Source organism: Thermobia domestica, chromosome 4 (genome assembly GCF_964235325.1).
Source record: "Thermobia domestica chromosome 4, izTheDome1.hap1.1, whole genome shotgun sequence".
Classification (NCBI taxonomy): Eukaryota; Metazoa; Arthropoda; class Insecta; order Zygentoma; family Lepismatidae; genus Thermobia; species Thermobia domestica.
This window is the reverse complement of record NC_137457.1, coordinates 255,542,808-255,565,554: the sequence shown is the minus strand read 5'-3', so window position 1 is coordinate 255,565,554 and position 22,747 is coordinate 255,542,808. Positions and strand designations below refer to the sequence as shown.

The 22,747-nt window shown below is 36.1% G+C and overlaps 1 protein-coding gene across 2 annotated transcripts in view; it reads right to left on the bottom strand.

Moving 5' to 3' along the window:
- Positions 1-22,747, bottom strand: part of LOC145683997 (uncharacterized) — a 108,095-nt gene that overhangs the window by 37,492 nt on the left and 47,856 nt on the right. For both annotated transcript variants that reach the window (XM_081755775.1, XM_081755774.1), the window contains exon 5: positions 11,656-11,722. In XM_081755775.1, coding sequence (XP_081611901.1) covers positions 11,656-11,722 — 67 coding nt within the window. The remainder of the gene's footprint in view (positions 1-11,655; positions 11,723-22,747) is intronic.

The following is a 22,747-nucleotide window of genomic DNA, read 5'->3' as shown; positions in this document are numbered from 1 at the left end:
TTGTTTACGTATCACATAAAGATATTTCTGTAATATTCTATTGTACTGATTCCATTTTTCTTCATCACTTGGATACGATGTATTCAATATGGATTGCATTTCACGATCGAGATTAGATTCTCGATTTTCACTCACACGGGATGATGATGCATGCATTCGTTGAAGCATTTCTGATGGCACTAAAACCATCTTCTTGCTATGTTCCATGATGTTTATTGTTTAAACAAAATACTGGATAACACACTTCCTACAATAGGTGCAAGTAATGCAGGTAAGAATCCTCCTTGTTGTACGGCTAAATGTTTCTTCTTTTTATCCAATGATTTTGTATTGTCTACGAGATAGCGGAGCGTGTTCTTGTAACGCTTTAATCTTGACTTCTGCGCACTTGTCAGTGGAACATTGCCTTTTAAAACATTATAACAACATTCACAAATACTATGAATTAATGAAGCGTCTGCATTGGCAATAATAGCTTTACGCAATCTTGGTTTAGCTTTGTGCAGAGCACGTAGCAGATCAGCGTGTTTCACTGTAGGAGACATCGTGACAGACTAAGTCATTCTTTTCACATGCACAATAATTTAAACATGTTTTGTTGGTACGTAAACATAATGATGCAAATCGTCGGGAAAAATATTTGTACGAAATCGCATTTCATCGGGTGTATCTTGTTTAAGATCCATCAGTAAATAACCATGTGGATTTCTTGTTGCGTCTGCATAACTTTCTTGTAGAAACAGTGGATGCTCAGGCATGATTTGATAACTCATATGCTTGATTTCTGACTTGTCACGTGGATTTTTAAACAACACCAAATACGAACAATTTAAACTCATATTTCTATTTGCTTTACTTTGATGAAATACATTTTGTGTTATAAAAATCACACTAATATTTCGATGATGTGATCCTTTTGTGAACATATCAACAATATCACTATTCACTTCTCGCATATGGTCATCAATAATAATCAAATGTGGTCCATCTTGAGGCTGAAAATCTTTCATTCGTGGAAGTCCTTCGTGAAATTCTACTGGAACCGGCATTGTTGCATACACGTCTTGCCATTCTGCATAATACCAGTATATCTTACGAAATTTTGCATTGATCATGGTTGGGAGATGTGACAGTAATCGCTTCACAAAATACGTTTTTCCACACCCACTAGGCCCTGCGAGAATACAGGTAAATGGATGTTTCCACTGTGTATCCATGATGAATACTAACACCTTGTTTCAAAAATGATGCGTATTTAAAGAGAGTACAAATTTTCTTTTTGTTTTAGATTGTAAATTCTTGCACTCACTGGTGTGAAAAGGAAAGAAACAGTTCATCTGTTTATCGAATAGTTGAAAACCGTTTATTTGTTAATCGAATAGTTGAAAACCGTTTATTTGTTAATCGAATAGTTAAAAACCGGATAAAGTTTTACGGTTAACCGTGAAAGCTGATCACTGTTTGATTTAAATTCTAATTGAAAATTTTTCGTTTGAAATTTGTTTTGAAAATTGTTTCAAAAATTTTTGTTTGAAAATTTTTTGTTTCAAATATTTTTTCAAATTTTTTCGTTTGAAATTTTTTTCTTTGTAAATTTATTGTTTCAAAATTTTTTGTTTGAAAATTTTTCGTTTCAAATTTTTTTTGTTGAAAATTTTTCGTTTCAAAATTTTTGTTTCAAATGTTTTCGTTTCAAAATTTTTAGTTTCAAATATTTGTTTTGAAAAATTTTTTAGTTTCAAGATTTTTGTTTAAAAGTTTTCGTTTTCAATTTTTTGTTTTGATTTTTTTTAGTTTGAAAAGTTGAAAAAAAAAGTTTTAAATGCCAAGAATCTTGTTCAAAGTTTCCGCCTAATTCCTAGAGAACATTGACCAGGGACCTCGTCGCGCATCAAAACCAAATCATTGATCACGTGACCGTACTACACCCGAAGGGTACTACCAAATTGAAAGGAGATACCGTCCATACCTTATAACTTTATCAAATAGAATAAATTGAGTCAGTAAGCGAACACGTGGTTGTACTTAAAAATTTGAAAATAGGACCACCGAAACATATTGAGGTCCTGTACTATGCTTAAATTGGACAATTTCAGTGGACCCCCATTGCCAAAATTTAAGAAGGGTGCAACAATATACCCATGTCTTATGATAGGATATGGACCCCTTGTAATCATAGGATCTCATCAAAGGGGATAAAATGGACCAAAAAACAAACACGTGGTACAACGTATTACTTACGTTTATATTTTGGCAATTTTTGTACCCCTAAAAGGGAACGATGTAGACCATCCAAATTTATCATGATACATATTGAGGACCTGTACTATAATACCAAATGTTTAAATTGGGCAATTTCCAAAATTTAAGGGGTGGGCCAAGGTACCCCTCCCGGGGTGCACCAATGTACCTATGTCTTATGATATATAATGAACCCCTATACATGACCATATAACCATATAAGGTAATAGAACCTCATCAAAGGGGGATAAAATGTACCAAATACCAAACACGTGGTTGTACTAAAATTTTGGCAATTTTGTACCCCTAAAAGGGAACGAGGTGGACCACCCAAATTTATAGTGATCTATATCAGTGTCCTATACTATAATACCAAATGTTTAAATTGGGCAATTTCCAAAATTAAAGGGGTGGGCCGAGGTACCCCTCCCGGGGTGCACAAATGTACCTATGTCTTATGATAGGTAATGGACCCCTATACATGACCACATAATCATATAAGGTAATAGGACCTCATCCAAGGAGATAAATTAGGTCGAAAACCAAACACGTGGTACAACGTATTGCTTACGTTTATAGTTTGGCAATTTTGTACCCCTAGAAGGGAATGAGGTAGACCACCCAAATTTATCATAATACATATTAGGGTCCTATACTATAATACCAAATGTTTAAATTGGGCAATTTCCAAAATTTAAGGGGTGGGCCAAGGTACCCCTCCCAAATTTTTCAATGGATGCATTAATATACCCATGTCTTATGAAAGGTAATGGACCCCTGTATACGCCCATATAACTATATAGGGTAATAACACCTCATCCAAGGGGATAAATTAGGTCAAAAACCTCCGAAATTTCAATTTTTGGCAATTTTTTACCCATGAAAGGGAACGACATAGACACCCAATACTGATAGAGGTACATACTATGGTCCTAGGCTACCATACCAAATTTTAGATTTGGCAATTTCCAAAATTTAAGGGGTGGGCCAAGGTACCCCTCCCAAATTTTTCAATGGGTGCATTAATATACCCATGTCTTATGAGAGGTAATGGACCCCTGTATACGCCCATATAACTATATAGGGTAATAACACCTCATCAAAGGGGATAAATTAGGTCAAAAACCTCCGAAATTTGAATTTTTGGCAATTTTTTACCCATAAAAGGGAACGACATAGACCCCCAATACTGATAGAGGTACATACTATGGTCCTAGGCTACCATACCAAATTTTTAGATTTGGCAATTTCCAAAATTTAAGGGGGGTGGTCCTAGGTACCCCTGCCAAAATTTAGGGGGTGGGCCATGGTACCCCTGCCAAAATTTAGAGGGGGTGGTCCTAGGTACCCCTAGGTCATTGACCCCGGGCCAAGGTCATTGACCTTTGACCTATGACGTCACAAAGGTCGGGGTCAAAGTCCAAAGTGAGACCAAGTGGGGCAATTACTACTGTAATCAATTGTCGACAATATGAGATGATAGGAGCGATGAAGATATAAATGTACTTATCCCTGTTTGGAAATACTGTACAAGGTTCCTGCCATGTGCTCAGTGGTCCTGCATGTTGCAGCGCACATTCAACTATAAACGTAAACCTTCTGCCTTTCTTTCCGTTTTTTATGTGAATTCTTGACAGATCCATTCGTATTGTCTTCTACTGAAGAGTAAGATACCGTATTTTTACTCAAAGAATTCTCTAACACTTCGAAAACATTTTTTGAGGTAAAAATTAGACTAGTGCACAACCATGTAATCTAAGCCAGCACCGTCTTTGTGTAATGACATTGCTATTGGTAACAGTGTGAATATTGAACATAGCCGTATTTTGTTACTAGAGAAAACATGTTTTATAAATATGAATGAAAATATGCATACTAATTTAGTAAGTTTAACTAATCTTGTGTCTGACAAGGTACATTCGCGAAGTGTCCCCTCGGGATTCGTCTAAAATTAATTCAAATGCAAAATTCTATGCGGCCCAATGTATATTATACTAATTTTAGCAGCCCATACCGGTAATTTACATATTTATGGCCTTCATATATCCGGAATTCAATCATACACTACTTTAACGGTCAGACACAAAATTGCTTTTAGTTTCTTTAGATGTAACTGGACATAAATGAGAGTATATTCAAAAGAATTGGGATCAAGTACTGCTTCTGTGACACACGTTGTCCTTCCCGGCTGCCATCTTGGATCCACCATATTAGATTCAACTTTCGTTTTTCAAATGAGAATACGTGCAAGTGATACATGAAATTCATGTACAATTTTCTTGGAAATTCATTGGTATAGTGAGTTTTACCGTAGCTTGTACCGTTTCCAAGGTATTACAAGTTAAATTTCAGGCACTTCAGAAATATTGAACCAAATAGAAAGCTGTGCAGGACCCCGTGTGTATATATATAATCATTTACGTTGTTTATCGTTCACGAAATATTTTCTGAACATACATATATACAGACACACAGACGTGATAATACAGAAATGGTACTTGTGGGTCTTCACCCAAATCTGGTGGTATCTGGATTTACATTAGGCATTTTGACCGTAATACCATAATTCCTTGTTATAGTATAACATGAAAGTAATAACTATACTCACAGAAATCTAATAAGATTATAACACCAACGTTGTAAAGAGTTCGTTTATACCTGTAGTTCTTTTCTAGTTATAAATTGTTTCGATTTGTCAACATCAAAAACGTAAGCGTAACTGATATTACTGATGTCTATTTTGCGAAGTACCTGAAGGGATTTAACATACAATATCTTCCAAATGGTACACACTATGGTAAAATTCAATACGCCAGTGAATTTTCGAGAAAATTGTACATGGATTTGATATAATAAACACTTCTGACCAGAGTATATACACTTGTTTATTAAAAACTAAATTCGAGTGTAACAGTTTCGACAACGTAACGTTGTCTTCATCAGACACTAACTGAAAGAGATATCTTAGAGCGCAGTTATTTATACCAAAAGTGAAAGTCCTTGTGTGCATGGGAAGCCACCTGGGTGGACTTCCCCGGGCGTCATCTTTCGGCCACCTGCCCTGACTTAATTATTATTTCTTTAGTAAGTTCCAGAGTAGTCGTGATGGATAGAGTTGCATGGATTTGATGCATTACTTGCACCTATTCCCATTTGAAAAACCGAAACTTGAATCCAATATGGCGGATCCAAGATAGCGTCCGGGTTGGATAACGTGTCTCAGAAACAGTACTTGATCCAATTTGTTTTGCATATCCCCACATTCATGTCCAGTTACATCCAAAGAAACTAAAAGCAATTTTGTGTCCAAGCGTTATCACAATGATTGAATTCCGGATATATGAAGGCCCATAAATATGTGAGTTACCGGTATGGGCCGCTAAAATTAGTACAATACACATTGGGCTGCGGAGTACTTTGTATTTGAATCAATTTTACACAAATCCCGAGGGGACACTTCGCGAATGTACCTTATGAGAAATGGGTTTTTTGATCGTTCCCATCCGTATTCGATTTTTTTTAAAAGAGATTTTTCTTTTAATTAAAAGCAGTTATTTCACTTGAGAAAATTGTTTGCAACCGACCACATACAGTGTAGCACTAGCTAGGGCTCGCGGCACACGTAGCAAATACTTCCACTGTAGTCAAATGTACAGTATTACATATATTAGCACAATCATGACTAAATTGGCAGAGGAAAACAGTTCTACGTAGCGTATATAGAGAATCTTTGCTCTTCTAAGTATTTTTTTATATATATATTAGTAACACATGACACTCCATAATCTAGATCTTTACTTATCAGTTTAATGTGCAGTTAATAGACTCCCACAGTTCTTTAGTTTTAAAGTATCGCTTACTTAAATATGTTTTCGTATAGCTTGTATAGCTGTAAAACAAAAGTTATGCATTAACGTACCAGTATTTATATAAAATAAAAATGCTAATTAGTCAATCATAGTAATTTCTTACCTTATTAATAATATAAATTAATAGACTGAGCATTACAATACTCAGCCATAAGTCACTATACTCTTTAAAGCCTTCCATTAAAGACGAACGTGGAACGTGTAAACTGGTGTTAAGATCTGAATAAGATTTACATATAGTGGAGTCCCGATTATCCCAGTTTCGATTAACCGAAGTTATTTATCCAAGCTTAATCCAAACATGCAAAATCTTTTAAAAACTAGTCTGGTTACAACGTTAAGCAGTCTACACGCTTTTGTTTTAACAATAAACCAAAAATGAAGCTAGCGAAAAAATAACGACCCGCCCAACGATGCCACATTTAAGCAAGTGAGCTTTAATTGTAGCACGGATTGAATTTCAGTTCTCGCCCCGAAGTCACAAGAGGCGTATTTTGATTAACAGAGCAGTTTAAGCGGTAGTGGATGTTTATCCGAGTTCTTAAGACTGTTTGGAAGATTAGCTGGAAAAAGAAATCGTGTTGTTTTTTCACTGGAAAATAAGCTTACTGCTATTGAACTATTAGGTTGTCGTGGAACTATAAAAAAGGTGGCAAATGATTTAGGCGCAAGGTGACCAGACGTCCCGTTTTAGCCGGGACAGTCCCTTTTTTGAACCGTTGTCCCGTTTTTTTCTGATTCTCGAACGGGACGCCTAAATGTCCCGTTTTTAGGTAAAAATGACCTAGGTGTCCCGTAATTATTATTCAAAATATAAATTGTCAATGCAAATTCTACTTTCTTCCGTATCAACACTCGTTGCCAAGGTTCAGCCGTGTCTAGAACTTCCGAATTTTCAAATGGGAATTGAGTGTTCGTGGTTCAAGTGGGAATTGAGTGGGAATTCTGAGTGTTCAACTAGTTAAAAGAATTGTTGGGTAGAACTTGCAATCGGGAACTATTATTTGTTGTGTGGTACACGTAAAGTTAGAAACGGTGTGTTATCACTCTTACTTGTGTATTTTGTAAATTGAGAACACTACTGAGTCCCGAAATGCAATCTGGAAGTCAGATATCGCCCCCCCCCCCCATAGCCGATACGTATGCGTCCCGTTTTCGCAAGTGAAAATTCTGGTCACCTTGTTTAGGCGTGCGTTGGTGAAGTGACCGTTGGTGACTGGAGAAGGAAAAGCGTTTGAGTGCGATCGAGAAAGCACTGTTCTACGTCGAACAGCAAGACGACACGACAGCAATTTACATGATGTTGCGACGTTTGCGCATTATTATTATTATTATTATTATTATTATTATTATTATTATTATTATTATTATTATTATTATTATTATTATTAAGTATTCTGCCTTTTGGGCAGGTCCTGGGACTAATGAGGATTCTTTTTTTCAATTTTAGATTTGGGCCTGGAAATGTTTCTTCCACTTTTGTCGATCTTCAGCTTCCTCTTTTAACTCTCAATGCTTTATCCTATCTTTCAAATCATCGACCAGCTGTGTCCTTCTTCCTACTCCTCGCTTTCCTTCAATCTTTCCTTCTATGACAATGTGAAAAAGACAATTTCTTCTCAAGATGTGTCCAATCCTACTGGCCTTTCTACGAAGAATGGTGACGAGAAGTATCCTCTTCTCTCCTATCCGTTTTAAAACATCTTCGTTTGTTGCTCTCTCTGTCCATTTTATCTTCTCCATCTTCCTCCAACACCACATTTTGATGCTCTCCAAATATTTCTTCTCCAACTTCCGTAATGTCCAAGTCTCTGAACCATACAGCCTAATGCTCCCTATATAGCACTTGACCAACTTCTTAAGTCCAATATTGAGCCTGCTAGTTAAGAGTGATCTTTTCTTGTTGAATGCTTCTTTAGCTATCGCAATTCTTGACCTGATCTCTTTGGTGCAGTAAGCGTCTCTCGTCAAAATACTTCCCAGATACTTGAAATTATCGATCACCTCAAGTTCTTCTTGTTCTACTCTGATCCGTAAGGGCGTGTTTCCACGGGATATTCTCATAATTTTCGACTTTTCGATGTTAATTTCCATTCCATACAGTTTTCCAGTGTCAACTATTTTGTCAATCATCTGTAGTCCTCCTTCGGTTTTAGCTATTATAACCGTATCATCTGCATACCTGATCTTGTTAATGATCTGCCCTTCAATCTTGTAATCTCCAATTTCCATTAATGCTTCCTTCATTAAACATTCACTGTAAATATTGAATAATTGGGGCGACAAACTACGTCCTTGTCTGACTTCTCTTCCAATCTTTACACTATGGGTTTCTCCTTCATTCAAGGGCAACTTCACTCCTTGTCCTAGGTACAGGTTTTGAATGAGTCGTCGATCTCTCCAGTTGATTCCGATTTCTTTAAGTATTTTCAGAAGTTTCGTTTGACTCGGTCGAAAGGTTTTCGCCAGTCGATGAACACAAATACAACTCTTCCTTTACATCAAGAATTCTTTCTGATATAATTCTAATCAATCCAATAGCATCTCTGGCGCCTTTTCCTTTCCGGAATCCAAATTGATCTTCTTCTAACCTCTCATCTATCTTATTTTCCAGCTGCCTGTTCAGTATGCGTGCAATGATCATTCCACTGCATTTCTTTGCTTGCTTTTTCTTGGGCAATGCAATCATTGTAACATCCAGAAAATCCTTAGGCCATTCTTCACTCAGGTAGATCTTGTTAATAAGTGAAGTCAGTACTTTCATTGCGTTGTCTCCTAATCCCTTGAGCAAATCTACTGGTATGTGGTCTTCTCCAGTGACCTTTCTCCTTCGCGTTTTTGATTGCTTGTACTACTTCACTTTTCAATATACTAGGTCCCTTTACATCATCATCCACCTCTTCCTCTGCTTCGATCGCAATATCTTTGGAGTGGTTCTTCTAATCATACAGATCTTTTATGTATTCCTCCCAAATTTTAAGGATTCTTTGGTGGTCAGTGGTTACATTACCTTATTGATCTTTGATGCCGAACGTTCGTATACACTTTTGTTAGCTTTCCCTCCTAATTCTTGTGCTTTCTGGTACACTCATGTCCAAAATTATTGTCGCATGTCTGTAAATATGTTGTATGAATATCATTTGACAACGAATTCGCCCGGTATTTCTTATAATGTTAGTATGTGTATAATCGGCAAAGACATGTATGTGGCAAATTTCACGTCAAAAGAGCAGTAAATAAGAATAATAAAACGAAAATAAAACTTCCTTGTCCATTTAGCAACATTTTGTTTTGCTCATTCTAATTTTCGTATTTATAAGTATTTTCCTATGAAATTTACCACAAATATACATTTCCCGATTATCCACATTGTATTAGTATTAAAGGTACCCTGCAAAATCATTATCAAATTATATTCTTACAAGAAGACAGTTATAGATATGCGACAATCATTTTTGACATGAGTGTACATCAGATCATATCTGCCGAGCCGTTGAAGTTCCATTATTTCTTCACATATCTGTTCCATGTACTTTTCTTTGGCTTTGTCCGTCTCTCTTCTCAATTCATTATTCAGCCTTCTGTATTCCTTGATGTTCGTGTTTTTTGCCCTTCTGCGTTCCTCCATCTTCTTAAGCATTGCTTCAGTTATCCATGGTTTTCTCGGTGCTCTTTCCATCCTGCCAATCTTGTAGTGTGTGTCAAATAGAATCTATTTAACTTTTCCCCAACTATTCTCTATATTGCCAACTACATCGCTCATTGCACAGAATTTTTATTCAGTTTCTTCTTTCACATCATCGTCAATATTTCTTAGTCGCTCTAAGTTCCATTTTCGATTCCTCTTCCAATTTTTCTTGATCGAATTCAACCAGGTTTCCACTTCCGCCAGCAGGAGATGTGATCCGAATCAATGTCCGCTCCTGGCAGTGTCTTCACGTCTCGTACACTATTCCTGAAACGTTGCTTCACAAGAATGTAATCGATTTGGTAGCGTTTCTTATCTCCTGGACTTTTCCACGTGTAAGCTTGGTTTTTCTTTTCTTAAATCACGTGTTCATCACCACCAGATCATGTTGCCTACAGAAATTGATAAGCATTTGACCTCGCTCGTTTCTTCTACGTAGTCCAAACGGTCCCACTAACTTAGCAGCTCCTTCTCCTACTACACTGTTGAAGTCTCCCATTACTATGGCGTTGACCTTTCCTCTTCCTTCCTGATGCAATATGACACTAATCTGATCATACATTACTTCTACTTCATTATCATCATGGTCAGTTGTTGGCATATACAATTGTATTATCACAATATCCACTGGTTTTGCATGTAGTTTTACAAACATCAAGCGGTCACTGCAGTATTCCACTTTGGTTACATTTATTTCTACTTCGTTCTTCATTGCTATCGCGACACTATTCTCGGCCTTATCGCCACCCGAATAGTATATTCTGTAATTTTCCGATATTATCTGATCTTTTCCTGTCCATCTCACTTCACTCAAGCCCACTATGTCCACTTTACATTTGTCCATTTCCACTTTTAAATTTTCAAGTTTTCCCTCACGTCGTAGAGTCCGTACGTTCCAGGTTTCTATGCTGAAATGAAAGTTATTATTTTCTCCTTTGATGATTCTTCCCGGAGTAGTCTCCACCCGGAAATCCGAACGGGGGACTATTTTACCTCCGGAATTTTTTACCTCAGGAAGAACAATCATATTTATTTATTCTTCTCCTTCGCCCCTTCTGGGAAAAAAGATAATGTGGTAGTATTCCCATTTCCTTTCTACATCTCCATGCCGTTGACCATCTAATGGTTCATCCGCCTTTTAGAACAGTTTCCCCTCCTAAGGACAAGAAGATGTCCTGACCTCCACCCGCTCATCCACCCTCCGAGAACGCCGTTGGCACTTGGTAGAAGATGACTCCTTATCCCGGGAGTCGGTCGGTCCCCACCTACGTTAGCCGTTAAAGACGTTGCCCGCTTTCTCCCGCAAGGAGGTGTAGGTTGGGATTTTCCCTTCGTTTAATATGAGACCCGAAGGCTTTTCTCAAACCTCTCCAGTACTTTTAGAAAGCTGCGGAATGGTCAAAAAACGAGGCAGCTTAATGAAGCACAAGAATATACAAGACTTTTTTAATGATATATGTAGGTCTATGCTAAACAGTGCCTTATTTGTATTGTGATTTACTTATGTATGCATGTGTGTATTGTATCAAACGTAAGAATAAAAAAACAGTAATGATAAATAACCTAATAAACTGAAATAAGCAATAAATAACAATAATAAATACTATACAAAATTTTCTGTGTATCCATCCATGTTAACCAAGTTTTTGATTATCCGAGTTATATCCTGTCCACATTAGCTCGGATAATCGTGACTCTACTATACTAATAATATTTTAAATAAAGTAACTAGAGTGGGAACAGCAGATTGGACACAAGTGTATGAAGAAGTAGCCATTTTATTCAAAGAAACTTAAATATGTATGAAAGGGTTTAATATCAGTATGATGTATAGCTGATAAGTTTTGATTTTCATACCTGTTAATTGGATTCGGTTTCTTGTGATCGCCAGAACCATCGTTGTCTCCCTGTTTCTTTTCGTAAGCTGTACAAAATTAAAAGTTATAATTAAATCAAATATCAGAGTAATTTTCATATAATAGTTACGATTAAATCAAATATCATAGTATTAACAACTATAATGCTATGTTTTCCCTAATATTGAAATATTACTTTACATTTTTTCTCTCATATGGAAAGTTTGGGTACAAACGTTATGATATCCTATGAATTACTTAATGATAGGTAAATATGACAATTGAGCGATTTGAAGTTAAATCAAATTTGTAGAATCCCTGTGCTTAGATTTGGAGGGCTTTATAAATTAGCAAATCCTAATTGGTACGTGAATCAGAACTTCACAATTAACAAAAGAGCAAATTATGGTGGGATTTGATTAAATTTTAAAAAAAGAAATGATTAAAGGATAGAAATAAATTGAATTTGGTTTTTTTCTAAAAGCATCGAGGCTATATGAAACATGATTCAACAGCTTAACGTAGGATTAAATCCACGAGTATTGTTTAGAGAATAATTCAGTTCTAACCTTTATTATGATTATCCTTCGGGTCCAGCATTGAGACCACCAGAACCGAAGATAACGAATCATCGCCATATACGTAAAGAGTATAGAATATATTGTATTGATAGGAGGGTCACTACGAAAGTTTTGTGATGTGAAATAACTTACATACTTAAAATCAATTTAACACTCACATTTTCTCAAAGTATTCACCATTACACTGTACACACTTTTGCATCCTCGAAAACCACTTTTGGAAGCAGTGTTGCCAGTCTTTTTCTTCAAGTGTTGAAACTTCATTCTCGTAAACCACTACAGCTTCTTCAGGGCTGCAAAATCTCTTCCCACGCATGCGATCTTTGATCCTGGGGAACAAAAAAAAAAAAAAACAAAAAAACAAAAAAAACACGGGCCCCGGTCAGGGCTATACAGCGGATGAGTTATAAGTTTGACCTCCGTACATTCTAAAAACTGAATTGTGATGTTGGCCGTGTGTGCGGACGCATTGTCATGATGAAGCAGGATCCCACGCAATCCAGTTCACTTTCGTGGGTGGATTTTCGTCTGGAAAGATCCAACCTGTAGGCTGGCGTTTATTTTCAGGGTCAAATTGATAGATCCAAGTCTCATCAACAGTAACAATGTCAGAGACGCGTCGAGAATTGCCTCCATCAAATCTTGCAAGCATTTCTTCACACCATTCCACACGCATGCGCTTCTGCTGTTCAGTCAAAGTGTGAGGCACCCAACGAGATGAAACCTTCCTGAGCCGAAGATTATCATGAAGAATTTTTATTAATGCTGGCGATCCAATGTTTTTCTGTAGATTCAATGTTCAAGGATTTTCTCGAATCATTTGTTCCACAGCGGCAATGTTTTCATCTGACACAGCTGTTGCCGGACGTCCAGCTCTCTCTTCATCTTTAAGCGATGTCCGACCTCTTCTGAATTCACCAAACCACCGAAAAATTGTGGCACGGGAAGGAGCAAGGTTCCCAAATGCCCTCTGCAAACGGTCAAGGCTTTGTGTCTCGTTCAAACCACTTTTGAAATCGTAAAGGATCATTGCCCGAAAATGTTCCCTTTCGAGCTCCATTCTAGACAGCCGAATACTGCTCACATCAACAAACAAGTGAAGGCGATACGGCCACGCCGATAAGCGAGGCGAGTTGAAACTTGCTTCGCTTCTTCGCTCTGGATACCACTACCGAACGCAATTGTTGGAATTCAAATACTGTGCCACAACAATGCGTATCTCAAAACTTTCGTAGTGACCCTCGTAATGTTTAGGGTTGCCATATACTCATGAGTGAAAAGCAGGACAAATGTGATCAAAAAACAGGACATATTTAAGAAATTTTTGAAGCCAATTTTTTCCCGGCAAAATTAACAAAATGATATACAAAATTACCAAATATGTATAGAAAAATTAACAAACAATGGTATGTACTAAATTAAATGCAGTAATCTGACTTATAGCATAGAGCTTACTTATTTGTACTTTTCTGACGAGCCAATTTTTTTAGCAAGTCCTTACTCTCCAAAAGGTAGTTATAAAACTGACTGCATGTGAAATTTTTGAAATTGAACTTCGTACAAACCATCCATTTTACACTCTCAATATCCAGCCTATTGCGCTCTTTTGTCCACTGAGCACCCACTAAAGAAAAAATTCTTTCAGCGTTTGCATTATGAGCAGGAATTGAAAAGAAAAATTCACACAATTTTAATGGTTCAGAAAAACATTCAATATTACAGGTATTGAAATAGTCTGTCCACTTTTTGTACATTGGAGTAGGCCTATCAATGAATGTTTTGTCTTGCTTCTTCACTACTACTACGTAGTTTTTCAAATTTACAAACTGGTCAAACAATTTAACATCATCAATGTTAACCTTCCTTCTGTTTACATAACTCACAGTTTATTCAACTTCTGACCAACTTGGTTCCGAATCCAGAGTCAACCATTTAAAACATGCAAAATCTTCCATTGGCTTCACTCACTTTTTGAGATACTCAAGGCAGGAAGCATAAACTTGACTTATTTCTTCAGAAAATTTATCACACATTTTCTGCAGCCCATTCTCCTTTAACTCGTTCAGAACGTTCTTGACACTGAGAAGTATAGCCTAAACTTGTACTCTAGCCTACCTTCTAACACATTAATTACACTCTCAAGATGTAGCTTCACTTCAATGACCGAATTGTCCTCTTTTTCAATTTGTTGATTTTTTTCTTGAAACACAGACATTAGTGACTGACAAAATAACAAGTAAGCTTCAGTTAAATTGTTACCGGTACTGAAAAAATTCTTTAAGATTGAAGGGGGATAGTCCATTGAAAGAAAATAGGATTTTAATGCTGGGTACATTTCAAGCACCTGTTCAATGGCTGGAAAAAGACTCAACCACCGCGTCTTGGAGTAACTCAATAATGTCTTGTAATTAATATTTACAAACTCACAGAACCCTTTAAGTGTTTCATTTCGAACTGTATAAACAGAAAAATAGTTGAAAACTTTTAGAATAATACTTTCAATGCTAATTGGCAATAAATCGACACAATGTTAAATGCTGTTGTGTAAAATATGTGCTAGACACCCAACACCTATCAAATTTTCATTGACCTGGGACTTCAAATTTGAGAAATCATTGTCGCCTTCACTTCTTCGTATTCCACAAAAATTCGTATTGCAATTATCACCCCCAAATGCAACACACGTACTTTCAATCCCCTTCTGAGACAACATATCTTTAATTAAGGAGGAAATTGTTTCGGCTTTTTCGTTTGTTACATTTCTTAAATCAATGAGTTTTGTTTGCAATCCACCTTGTTTGAAATTGAAATATTGAATAACCATAGGAAACATTTTTTTATGTTTCCGTGATTACTTCCATCTATACTGACACCAATGCAAGACACGTTCTCGGTTTCTCTCACGCAACTCTCCACAGACTCAGGACCAATCACATTGTTAATAATGGCCTCGCACTTTATTTTCGCGCACACGACATTTTTTTCGCAACTTCACAATCTGGAAATATTTGGGTTGGTAATTTCGAAAAACAATTCATTGTATTGTAACTATTGTGATGTACAAGGTATGAGAGGCTAACGTTCCTTCTGCAGCACCTATTTTGTTGGTCAATGGCGAATTTATTTTAGAGAATTTGTCAGTTATTTTGAATGACGATGATGTACCAAATTTCACAAAATTAAATCCCCACGTTAAGCGGGTTTGCATATCCAGGCTCCTAACTATGAAAACAGTTACGCTCAGTCCAACCTCATTCATTTCACGAATTCAACCTGTTTTACGTATGTTATTAGGACATAATATCGATTGTGATTTATTCTAAAAACACTTTTATACATTGCAAGAGCTGTAACGTCCAAATATTTACTGAGAACACATAGTCGTATCGGAATAAACAAAAGCGAGTATGGAACAGTAAACTGCTTTCACAAAAGGCAAAAGATAATAAGCAAAGGCATACAAAAACGGTCGAGTGGTTTGGGTCGATACACTACCAATCACATGTTTGTGTGTTCAAACCCGGGAGTAAGTTGTTTCTTTTTTGTCTTCCTATTTTCATCCGGAGGCTGAAAATATTTCTTTGAGTAACTCATTGAAAACTTCTTTTGTTTCAAATTCGATTAGAACGGAACATTATATGAATTACGAATCTTAAATCCATAGCTAAAAAAAAAAAAAAAAAAAAAAAATGAAGTATACTCACTACTCCATTATCCTCTGATTTGTAACTAAAAATTATTTATAAACAGTGGTGACTTCAGAAAATTATCCTCGGGGGGAATTTCAATATGCGGGTGGAGGGCAAACATTGGTAGTCCAGATTGAGCACGATCGAATATATGGTCCTGAAGGCGGAAATTTCTTAGCTTGAGAGGAGTCTCAAATTCTCCCTCAGATCACGTCCTGAAAGCATCATTGCTTAAAAGCTTTTCGTAACAAATATAATATTACACTTGTTTCTCGTTCTACATTTTGAATTGGTAAAATCATAACTTATAGAGGATTATAATAAAAGCATAAAAATTACAATACCAATCATGTATAAATTATCCTGTAAGTTACCAACTTTGGTTCAGATTAAAACTCAAATATTTGTTTTCGGATTGCACTTAGAAGTAAGTCTTCTCTATATAATCCTGATTGGAAAGCCATGTATAACTCTAATTAATTAATCAATATTTATACATTTTTTTTATTTTACTATTTTTACTATTCAATATTATATACACTTCATTTCCAAAATCAAAATCTCGAAAATATATATTGTACGAGTGCAGATTCGCAAATAAATGATTAGATATTTATCATATATATTGGTCTCTATTCGAAATTCTATTTAATCGAATCCGAAAAGAACACAGACAGAAACATCGAGAACAGGTGAAAAAAAGTACTGAATCCGGCGGGGATTCGAAATTAGTTCGAATGGTGCTTTATAAGCTGAACGCCTTAGACCACTCGGCTATGGTAACAACTAGTGATTGTAGCAAAGGCTTCGAGTAGTAGTTCATTTACAGAATAACATTTTCTATTGCCTAAAATTTAAACCTAATTTACTTTGATATAATATATCTATTAATTTGTTTCATGAACACGTTTTCCTTACTTTGATGACTGATGTATGTTGTTGATATGGATTTTATTACACGTTCTTTCGTAAATATTATAGAAAGTATCAGGGTTATTTATGATCTTTCATGGAAATTGACTGGCGCATGCGCAGTACACACACAGTTCAATTGGAAGGCGAAGAAGGAAATGAAATCTTTGAGTTTTACGTCCCACGCTTATGCCGGTTAGGCTAAAGGAGACGGTGATGATGAGTAATGAATGAAATGGTGGAATGAAGAAAGTGGGAGGAAACGGGAGTACCCCGAGAAAACCCACGCACACGGTGTTTGTCCACCACAAAGTTCACTTGGGGGGGCTGGGATCGAACCCGGGACCCCAAGCACCAGAGGTGAACGCTCTACCACTGAGCCACCGCGGCCCAAAGCGAAGAAGGAAACGCTAACACACTGTTAGAATGTTTCCCTCGCAACAGTAGTTCCCAACCGAGGGACGGCGGGACGCACTTCCTCCTCCTGGGGTGGTGTGAAGGGTTTACGAAGTCCCTTCGTTGTGTTATATTTCTTGAATGATTATGCACAATATCCAGTCACATCTTCTACACATTTGGAAGTGATAAATGGTAGTATAAATAAACCGTCCTCCACATACAGTGATTGTTGCTTTTCCAAAATTATAAACTGAAACACTTTTTATTTCAATAGAATATAAAAGTTTCAATGGGAGGGGTTACAACCCCCTCAACCCTCTGGGTCTTTGATATGTCACCGCCTAAACTGTAACTTTCAAGTTAGAATCGAAAAATGGAGACTTGTGACCTACTAAATATATTTTTAGTTCATTATACATTTTCATAAATAAAATATCCATAATTACAATGACAGTAAATGCTAAGAAATTATTGTAAATCTTTGTACTTTCATTTTCCCTCTTTCTTCTCAACTGAGCTTGAAAAATGTAAAAATGGGAGGTTAAGAATTTCAAATATTATTCTACGAATATTTTAGCGTATTACGAAATTATATTTAATAGAATCCGGCAGGATCACAAACAGAAACGTCAAGAAGAGGTAAAACCAAATTGTACTGTGGTAAAATTCGAACTATTCTTGAATGGTGCCTCAGAATCTCTAGCCGAATGCCATAGCCCACTCGGCTAATGTGACAAGTTGAAAATATAGTAAGCGTGTTTCATGTTCTATCTTTTGTTACAGTATGAAATTTACTTTGTATTCTCTTAAGTCTAAGTCTATTTTGGTCTGATGTAATAGACTGTTGAAATTGTTTTATGTTTACGGTATTCTTTACTTTGACGAATGATGTTGAGAATATAGGTTCTATTACGTATTCGTTCATAAATATTACAACAATTGTTAGGATTATTTATGATCTTTCATGAAAATTGACTGGTGCATGCGCAGTAGAAACAGAAAGATGCACTTTACCGTCATTTGTCATACACTCCAGAACGCAAATTTCTAACAGGTTCTGAAAATGCCTCGCTCTAAAGGTTGTGGAGAACTGTCTGTTTCTCTGAGAGGAGAAATCATAGGCCGAGCAAAAATGGGACAAACTGTGCCTCAGATTGCTAGAGATCTGGGATGTGACAAGAAAACGGTCAAGAAATGGGTTCTGCGACATGAAGAAGGTGGTGAATGGTTCAGGTCTCGGTCAAGAAGTGGAAGGCCAAAAGTGACAACTGCAGCTCAAGATCAAGCTTTAGTTACAGAAGTAATAAACAGACCTCTACGCCACACGTCAATCCTCTTGGACAAAGCCAGAGAATATAATTGTTCTCACGAAACAATAAGAAGAAGATTATTGGGGGCTGGTCTACACTGTTCAAGACCCGCTAGGAAGACTCTCCTGACTGAAACTCACAAGGCCAGACGAATGGAATGGGCACAGAATAACATAACCCAACCTCAGTCATATTGGGACTTAGTCATCTGGACCGACGAGGTTTTCAAGTCTAAGCAACAATGCAGAGTTATATTGCATAGACCGCGCGGAACCAGGTATGCTGAACAAAATATTATCAGAACTTCTTGTTCAGGACGAATATCAGCACACTTTTGGGGATACATGACGGCTGCTGGTCCTGGAGATTTGGTTGCGGTGCCTAAGAGAATGAACAGCAGTGTTTACATTAATATCCTCGAAAATACGTTGTTACCGTCCTTAGAAAGAAACTTCCTCGAACAGGAAGAATATATATTTATGCATGACAACAGTGCTGTTCACACTTCCCGGCAAACACGAGAGTGGATAAGTGAACATGCAGAGTTAATTTGTATTGAGTGGCCCACTCTATCCCCAGATTTGAACCCAATTGAACATCTGTGGGCCTACATGGTGCAAGAATGGGAAGAGAGACGTGAAGACAGAGACCAAACGTTTCTTCAAAATCATGTTATGCAACTGTGGCAACATTTTCGTGACACACCGTCGTATTGCTCGAGACTTGTATCTAGTATCCCCTCCAGACTTCAAGTTATTGACTGGAGGTGATTACACGAAGTACTAGTGTGTTATTTTTTGTGTAAACATCTATTTAAGTTTCATTTATTTATTATACTTTTTCAAGAGCAATACTTTCGTTCTTCATTCTTTTCCTTTGCTTGTTTACTTATTAGTTCGTTAAAACGTTAAGGAAGAGTAGTATATCTTCAAAAAGTAATTGTGAATTTACTTTGAACGTTTCTAAGAATACTTTACTTTTTTTTCTTACTCTATATCATGCCCAATATTACTTTCATTTCAGTTAATTAATAAGTTTATTTCCTATCTCGGATAAAAGTATTATTATCATTTTAACGATGTTTTTCCTTTTGATTGTGTAATTTCTAGTTTCATTGAATTATCTCAATTCGAATGAATAAATCACATTTTGTTTATTGTCCCTTCCTTAGCTAGGTTCGAATTCGAGAACAATGTGGTGTAATTTTACGTTCTTTATTCTTCATATTGTGCAGTAACGACAATATTAATTATTTTCCATGAGTCCAGTTGATCAGTGAGAATTTGGACAAATATTAACCTGGTGATTCTTTACGCAATGACAAGCGTAAAATACATTTTAGCTGTTCTTTATACTTCACACCGATGAAACATACTAACAGTGTGTTAGCGTTTCCTTCTTCGCCTTCCAATTGAACTGTGTGTGTACTGCGCATGCGCCAGTCAATTTCCATGAAAGATCATAAATAACCCTGATACTTTCTATAATATTTACAAAAAAACGTGTAATAAAATCTATATCAACAACATACACCATTCATCAAAGTAAGGAAAACGTGTTCATGAAACAAATTAATAGATATATTATATCAAAGTAAATTAGGTTTAAATTTTAGGCAATAGAAAATGTTATTCTGTAATAAGAACTACTACTCGAAGCCTTTCCCACAATCACTAGTTGTTACCATAGCCGAGTGGTCTAAGGCGTTCAGCTTATAAAGCACCATTCGAACTAATTTCGAATCCCCGCCGGATTCAGTACTTTTTTTCACCTGTTCTCGATGTTTCTGTCTGTGTTCTTTTCGGATTCGATTAAATAGAATTTCGAATAGAGACCAATACATATGATAAATATCTAATCATTTATTTGCGAATCTGCACTCGTACAATATATATTTTCGAGATTTTGATTTTGGAAATGAAGTGTATATAATATTGAATAGTAAAAATAGTAAAATAAAAAAAATGTATAAATATTGATTAATTAATTAGAGTTATACATGGCTTTCCAATCAGGATTATATAGAGAAGACTTACTTCTAAGTGCAATCCGAAAACAAATATTTGAGTTTTAATCTGAACCAAAGTTGGTAACTTACAGGATAATTTATACATGATTGGTATTGTAATTTTTATGCTTTTATTATAATCCTCTATAAGTTATGATTTTACCAATTCAAAATGTAGAACGAGAAACAAGTGTAATATTATATTTGTTACGAAAAGCTTTTAAGCAATGATGCTTTCAGGACGTGATCTGAGGGAGAATTTGAGACTCCTCTCAAGCTAAGAAATTTCCGCCTTCAGGACCATATATTCGATCGTGCTCAATCTGGACTACCAATGTTTGCCCTCCACCCGCATATTGAAATTCCCCCCGAGGATAATTTTCTGAAGTCACCACTGTTTATAAATAATTTTTAGTTACAAATCAGAGGATAATGGAGTAGTGAGTATACTTCATTTTTTTTTTTTTTTTTTTTTTTTTTTTTTTTTTTTTTTTAGCTATGGATTTAAGATTCGTAATTCATATAATGTTCCGTTCTAATCGAATTTGAAACAAAAGAAGTTTTCAATGAGTTACTCAAAGAAATATTTTCAGCCTCCGGATGAAAATAGGAAGACAAAAAAGAAACAACTTGCTCCCGGGTTTGAACACACAAACATGTGATTGGTAGTGTATCGACCCAAACCACTCGACCGTTTTTGTATGCCTTTGCTTATTTTCTTTAGCCTTTTGTGAAAGCAGTTTACTGTTCCATACTCGCTTTTGTTTATTCCGATACGACTATGAGTTCTCAGTAAATATTTGGACGTTACAGCTCTTGCAATGTATAAAAGTGTTTTTAGAATAAATCACAATCGATATTATGTCCTAATAACATACGTAAAACAGGTTGAATTCGTGAAATGATTGAGGTTGGACTGAGCGTAAATGTTTTCATAGTTAGGAGCCTGGATATGCAAACCCGCTTAACGTGGGGATTTAATTTTGTGAAATTTGGTACCTTGTGTACTACTTTTATGCTTCGTTGTAGAAATGTGATTTTCCAGGTCCAATGCACCTCGGTTAGCAACAGACACGTACGTCCCGGCCTTGATAACTAAACATTCAGCTTCTTCATCTGTACGTGCTTTCTTGAAGCACAATCTGTATCATCTTCTTGTGCTACAGCAACTTCATTTGAAAGAAGTATTTCATTTATATTTTTCCCCATAAGTAGGAACCGCAAACGATGTTTGAATTCAATCGGCGTCGGATGGTCATAAAAGCGACAAAGTCCTCGTATTTGTGAGAAAAAAGTTCACCAAACTATCTTGACTTACTTAGTTGGCTCTCAGACGATTTTTAATACAGCAATTGGAGATCAGAAAAGAGACTGTTGTTAGCGAATTGTTGTGAGGAAACCTTTCTGAAAGGGCAAGAGATGTGAATTTCCTACTCGTATTCCTTCACAACAAACATAAAGCTCTCATAAATTTCTCGAACTTGATGCGTGTCATAGGCATATGACAGTTCTTTCTTACCATTTCTACATCTGGTATTTAATGTGTCGAATGGGTCATTCAGATAAAAATGAATGAAAGAAAGAGTTTAATGTCCCACGATTATGGCCTTTAGGCTAAAGGAGACAATGATTAAAGCAAGTGAATAATGATGGAAGAATTCGTGAAATGCGAAAGTGGAAAGAAATTAGAGTACCACGAGAAAATTCACGGGCACAATGTTGTCTACCACAAACTTACGCGGCCGGGGATTGAACCAGGAACCCCATGCACCAGAAGTAAGGAGTACTGCTCGCAAATCACGAACGTAATCATCTGCTTTGAAATGTTGGGAACATACAGTGAAAGTTGAAATAATGAAGAGGTCTTTCCTTCGACACTTGAGAATTTTTTAGTACTCTTATTTTTTCTCTTCTAGGCTACGTATGACACCCGGTGACTTCGTATCCTAGCCAGGTATTATGTTTACTTTTTATGTAGTGTATACTCACAACACAATGCGAAATAAACAAAACAATAATAATAATAATAATAATAATAATAATAATAATAATAATAATAATAATAATAATAATAATAATAATAATAATAATAACACTTTCCCTTAAATTTATCTTAAACACTGTACGTAGCACACACACGCATGTACAACAATTGAAAAAAATCAGAAAAGTAAAATATTAAGACACTAAACAC